We start from the raw sequence: 6274 nt of genomic DNA, 5'->3' as shown, positions 1-6274 counted from the left end.
GTAGTCCTCACAGTTATAGATCCTGTAAAATCTGTACTACAGTAGTGAACGGAGGGCAAGCAACTATCCTGTCTTTAGGCAATTGTCCCGTCTGTTGCCTTGCAGGTTTTGCACTGTATTTGCGGCACACAAGACAACCTTTTAAAACACTTTTCACTGATTGTCGTCCTCTTGGTATCCAGAATCTTTCCCTTACTCTGGATAAAGTAGCTATCACACCTAAATGGAACCCTCGATTGTGTTCATGTAGTATCAAGAGATCGGTATATTTAGACTAGGGCAGAAGTATTGGGCGCTTTTCTTCCTGCGTCAACACGCTTTGCTCTAAACGTCCTTTTACACGAAGAAGACCGTCCTGCAGATAGGAAGCAAGACTCCATATTCGTGAACTAGCGAGAATCTGTTGACCTCGGTTGAGACGAGTTATTTCAGGATCAAAGTGTTCACGTTGAACTTGCTTCACCCAAAATTCTTCTGCTTCGATGATCTCCGCCGCCACCAACGGACCTCTCTGTCTGCTTCTACCTCTAAGTTTCCCAAGAAACCGCAACACATAGGCAGTAACTCTCAGCAGCTTGTTAAGACTACTAAATCTGGAAATGTCAATCAATGGATCATCTTTAACAATCGTAGTGTGTACAACAATCTTTTTCTCAGGTAGACTCTCGTGTTGAACTCTGAGTTTTTGTTGAGGCCAGTCGCTCTGCGGTGATTTCAACCATCGAGGTCCACTCCACCACATATCGTTTTTTAGTGATCCCGCCGACACTCCTCTGGTCAACCGATCAGCTGGGTTCTCCACACCTGGACAGTGGAACCACCTATCAGGAACTACACAATTCTGAATTTCAACGACTCTATTTGCCACAAACTGTTTCCATTCCGACGCTGAACTCTTAATCCAATGCAAACCAATCTCAGAATCTGTCCACATAACAACTCTTTTCACCCAATTCTTAAAAACCACCGATAAATGTTTACACAATCTAGCACCAACCAATGCTTCCATCAACTCTAATCTAGGTAAGCTCAATTTTTTCAACGGTGCTAATCTACTTTTCGCCATGACAAAGTACGCTCCAACCTCACCCGATGAAGTTTCCCACCAAAAATACGCAACTGCTCCATATGCAATCTGCGACGCGTCACAAAATATGTGCATCTCCATTCCACCAGCATCCCTATCCCAGTTAGAAAAACAACATCTATCTATTCGCACGTCAGACAAACAACCTACTTCACAACACCACCTCTCCCACTTATTTCTCAAATCCTCTGGCAACTCTGAGTCCCAATCAATACCTCTTTCAAAAATTTCCAGTACAAGTTTCTTAACACGCACAACCAACGGACTAATAAAACCCAAAGGATCGAACACCCTAGCAACAACACTCAACACAGACCGCTTTGTATTCCTTACCGGCTCCAAGCTATTCAACAAAGGCACAACCTCAACCCCCAAACAATCCTCCTTTAAATCCCACACTAAACCCAAAACCTTCAACTTAGAATCTTGCTCAGACCCAACACCATCACTTAATCCATTTTGAGTCCACAATGTCTGCAACTCCTTAGAATTCGTGCATAGCTTTCTCAAGTTAAACCCTGCATCTTTCAAGATAGTAACTGCACCTGAAGACAAACTGAAAACTTTTTGAACCGTCTCAGCGCCGTAACACAAGTCATCAGCATATAATGCGTTGTCCAACATGTCGACACAATCCGGGTATCTTTCGAGATATTTTCTGACATGATATCCGATTGTGTCTCGCAACAAAAATGGTGAGCATCTACTTCCAAACAAAACGCGACTCATTTGCAACACCACATATTCTCGGTCTTTATCATTCGTATGCCACAAAAACCTTAAATAACGACGATCTTGTTCAGCCACTCCAATCATCAAAAAAGCCTTTTCTATATCTCCACAAAAAACTACTTCAAATATTCTAAATTTCAAAAGGACATCCAATAGACTGGGATTCAAATTAGGGCCTTGTTCCAAATAATCATTTAATGACAAATCGCCTCTCTTAGAACTTGAACAATTAAATACCAATCGAACATGCGTAGTGCTTTTATCTTTCCTGACCACGCTCCGATACGGCATGAAGTACCCCGAGTCACCTTCGGCACAATCCTCGACTATATTATTTTCCTTCTGGAACTTAATTATTTCCTCGAATTGGTTACGAATAAAGCCATCACTTTCCAATTCTCTTTGCAATCTATCAAATTGCCGTTTAGCCAAATGAAAATTGTCCTTCAAATCCATTGGATCGCGCTTCCACAGGAGACCCGTAACGTAACGGCCATTCTCAAAACGCAAGTTTTCCTCAAACCTCTGAATTATTTTTTCGTCGCTTTCACTCCTCCCTGAAGGCGAATCCCTAATTCCTAGACTTTCCAATTGAAACCAATTATACAACAAATCTGATAACTTTTCCTCCTCACAGCACTCAACTCCAGTATACATACTTAAAGCGCAATTTAAAACGTCTTCTCCTCCAGAGCTTCCGTTAATTACCCAGCCAAATATGGTCTCATATAACATCAAAAATTCTGAAAGTCTGCGAGTTTTCCCCGTTAAAACCTTATTTATTAAGTCATTTCCAATCAAAAGGCCAATCTCTGTTTCCTCACCACCCTGGTCAGACAAAACAAATCCCTCCTGTCTCAAAACCGATACAATACCTTCCGAAGGGCTTCGAATTAAATCTGGGCCAACAATTTTGTCTATCACCAGAATATTGCATTCTAAACACGAATCACTAATAGGGCTTTTCAATAAAGCTTTTTTTCGCTTTAATTCTCTCAAGTGGGGTGATTGAGACCCAAAAGTGTGAATTTTAAGTTTCTCAACTGACACAGTAGGTAATCCGACTTCCTCTGCAATACTTTCTAAAAGAAAGCTAGCTTCGGAAGCGCTGTCAATTAAAATTCTAATCCCTCGAGCGATTTTATTTGAACCCACTACATCGGCTCTAGCTGTTTGGTAATAGATATTATGTCGTTTTTCAGTATTGATCATTGACTCTCGAAACAATGAATTAACACCTACGTCTTTGGACTCATTGGAAGATCCTTCAACACTACCGCTTTTACTTGGTCTCTGACCTCTTTCACACAAGTACTCCAAGTGGGATTGTGATCCACAGGTTTTACATTTTATACCCTTTACATAACAAAACTTCTTTTTATGAACTTTACGGAAACACCTCCTACACTTGTATTGATCATAAAGTGACTTATATTTATCTTGCACGCTTAATTTACAATCTTCATTTCTATGGGTTTCCTTCGGACAAAAATCGCAAAATTTACTTATTGATATGCCTAACGTTGCCGCAGAAGACACACCTCTATTAAAGGATGAAGATTGGGTTTTCTTAAAAGGGATAAATTACTTTTGGTAACAGGAATCGACAACTCTGTACGTTCCGAAAAAGATCTTTCGCGTGCCTCTATCTCTCCCTTCAAAAAATTCAACAAATCGGATACCACTGGCTCCCTTACTTTCTTTTCAACCTGACTTCTATTGAACAACAACATCAATTCAACAGATATGCATCTATCTAGAATCGGATACAATAAGTTACCGTAAGAATCTATATCAATTCCCAACGACTCTAAACTTCTTATGCTGTTGTTAATTTCATCGTAGAGATTACGCAACCCCGCGGTGTCATTTATTCTCCTAACAGGCTGTAATGATAAAAGCGTGTTCATATAAGCTGAGATCACGGCTTGTCTCTGCCCAAACCTATCTTTTAGGATCTCAACTGCTTTATCATAATTTTCATTAGTTAAAATTAATCCAGAAATTGCCCTAGCCGCACCGCCCATCAATAATGATCTTAAATAATTAAACTTTTCAACCTTCGATAAAGAAGCATTATCATGCACAGCCGCCTCAAACGATGGCCAAAATTCCTGAAATTTTTTAATATTACCATCAAACGTATCTAAAGCAATTTTAGGCAACTTTGTACTATTAACGTGTCGAGCAAGTACAGCCGCATTCTCACTACTACACTTAATTTTTTCAATAAATCTCTGGATTTTACCCTTGCATCTAATAATCGATTCACTATATTCCAATTCCTGTTGTACCTCCTTTTCCAATTCTATCAATTTAATTTGCCCATTAAGTCTTTCGTCCAACGTCTGTAGCTCCGCCTCTCTTTTAATCAAAATTTCCAGTTTATCTCGCAAGACCTCGATATCCGGTACTTCCCTCGCAAATTCCACTTCCACACTTTTAATAAAATTCGTAACTGCCGCTCACACTACGCCTCTATTTTTTCTATTTCTCTCAACTGACTCGTCTACACTCATTTTAAACACCAATAAACAAATCACTAAATCCTTCACGGCCGATACACCAAAATATGATAAGAAACTAACTCATTACACTCAAAATATAACTAAACTCCTTTAATAAAATACATAAAACATCAACATTAAAATAAAGCACTTACACAACACATCAGACTCTAATCAAATAACCATAGATGTGGAGGACCAGCTGCACAACAATCCTCTCTCGCAACCACTGCATTTATATTTATATTTCCATAACAGCAGCGCCCTCTAGCGTGCCAAGTGGTGCGCTCTAGTGGCTCATTTCCCAACAGATGTCATCACTGATGTCTAAATTAAAACTCTGAAACAATGTCCAGCAGCCTCTTTTAAGTGTATGAAGAAAATAACTTATTTGCAGAAGACCGTTACACTTTTCCGTACTCTTATATGGATTTTTGTGATAATTTAATAATTACCATTGAGTCATTGGATTAATCGTTGAATTAAAAGGAATTTTCAACGTGAAATTTTAAACTCTGAGAGAAAAAGCTTTTTATTTATGATTTCTTAGATAATATTTTGAATCATTTAATTATTTAAGTTTAATTCATATTTAATGCAAATCAATTCATTCTCCTATAATTGTTGATTGCTGAATTTCAGTTTTAAAAGTAACAGATTACATAAAGCAAATTTTAATGTCTGAAATAACTCATAGAAGAGTATTGAATTTTCAGAAGACTTGTCTGTCCTTTAAACTACTTAAAATTGAATTAAATTTCAAGCATTTACTAATTTTAAGTTTGAAAATAAATTTCTGGTTCTTATAAGTGTAAAATGAGGTCGAATTTATTGAAGTGAGGAAATTTCTATTACTGAAAATATTTCGTAATGAATAAAATTTCATTTCATTTCATTATGCGAATTTATTTTCATTAATATATTTCGAATTTGGGAATTTTAATTAATTATAAAGAGATTTTCTTTATCTAAGAACCTACGTATTAAAAGCAGGATTTTCCATATAAGTAATTAAAATATTAATCAGAGGGTTCTTTTATTAATGCCTCATACAAATATTTATTTTATAGGTAATCATGTTAAAACTTTTATAGATAATGAATATAAACAAAACCATTTTAAGCAGCTGTTGGCAACACAGAACGTCATAAATAAATAATTTATTGTCAATTAATATTAAGCACACAAATTTATTGCCAAAAGGATTTAAATCATGTGAAATATTTAAATCATTTATAAAGTCAATTGAATAATGAGAAACGAGGTTCAACTAACAGAAGAGTGTTTTAGAAAGAAGAAAATGATATGACTTGACTTGTTATGCAAAATCTCTCTAAAATTTTAGTCTGCAATTAAAGTCAATAATATATCCAACTTCATAGAATTATGATTCTTAAGTTCTTTCAAAACGAGTTTCTGAATTTGGTTTAAATATTTGTTTAAGATGTCATAAAGATTCCCTTGTTGTTGCAGCAATAATACTTGCTATTAATCAGATATAATGGCGTATTGTTATTTTGACAATTAAATGACATACTGCTGTAATCATAAAGTATTTGGAACATTTCATTTGCTATACATATCCATATTAGAAATCATTTCCCTCACATTTGTTCCCATTTATCGAAATATCTGGAATCACTTGATGTTTAATTTCATATTATTGTTTGAAAATAAATTTATTCTTAATGAGGTGAGAATTTTGTACTTAAAAGATTAATTAAAGCATTAATTGAATTTTATTTTATTAATGAAATTTCTACCATAAAATTTTTTGCAATGTTGTAAAAAACCCCTTTAAAGATGATAGTTTTTGAAAAAGGATAAAAAAAAATTATTGAAGTAGAATGTTTAAAGGTGGTAGGTCAGGACTGACAGGCTGCTATGCGCGGGCAATGATTTATGTGTTTGAATCAGAAGTTTTTTTCTCTCAAGGCAATGTCACCTC

The 6274-nt window shown here is 36.0% G+C and overlaps 1 protein-coding gene across 1 annotated transcript; it reads right to left on the bottom strand.

The window, feature by feature from the left end:
• Positions 1-274: 274 nt before the first annotated feature.
• LOC129981438 (uncharacterized) lies at positions 275-3846 on the bottom strand. Its single transcript, XM_056092276.1, has 2 exons — positions 3517-3846; positions 275-3175 (listed from the first exon to the last, which is right to left on the bottom strand). The coding sequence occupies exons 1-2, from the start codon at positions 3844-3846 to the stop codon at positions 275-277; spliced, it is 3231 nt and encodes a 1076-aa protein (XP_055948251.1).
• Between the last annotated feature and the right edge of the window lie 2428 nt (positions 3847-6274).

The sequence above is a fragment of the Argiope bruennichi genome, chromosome 8 (genome assembly GCF_947563725.1).
Source record: "Argiope bruennichi chromosome 8, qqArgBrue1.1, whole genome shotgun sequence".
NCBI lineage: Eukaryota > Metazoa > Arthropoda > Arachnida > Araneae > Araneidae > Argiope > Argiope bruennichi.
This window is presented reverse-complemented; position numbering and strand designations above follow the sequence as displayed.

Bases quoted from the DNA above. Each gene is read 5' to 3' on its own strand.
- LOC129981438 (XM_056092276.1), bottom strand. From the start codon at position 3,846: ATGGGCGGTGCGGCTAGGGCAATTTCTGGATTAATTTTAACTAATGAA. The intron at 3,176-3,516 runs GTAAGGGAGCCA...TGTTATGTAAAG, and splicing joins GAAGTCAGGTTGAAAAGAAA to GGTATAAAATGTAAAACCTG.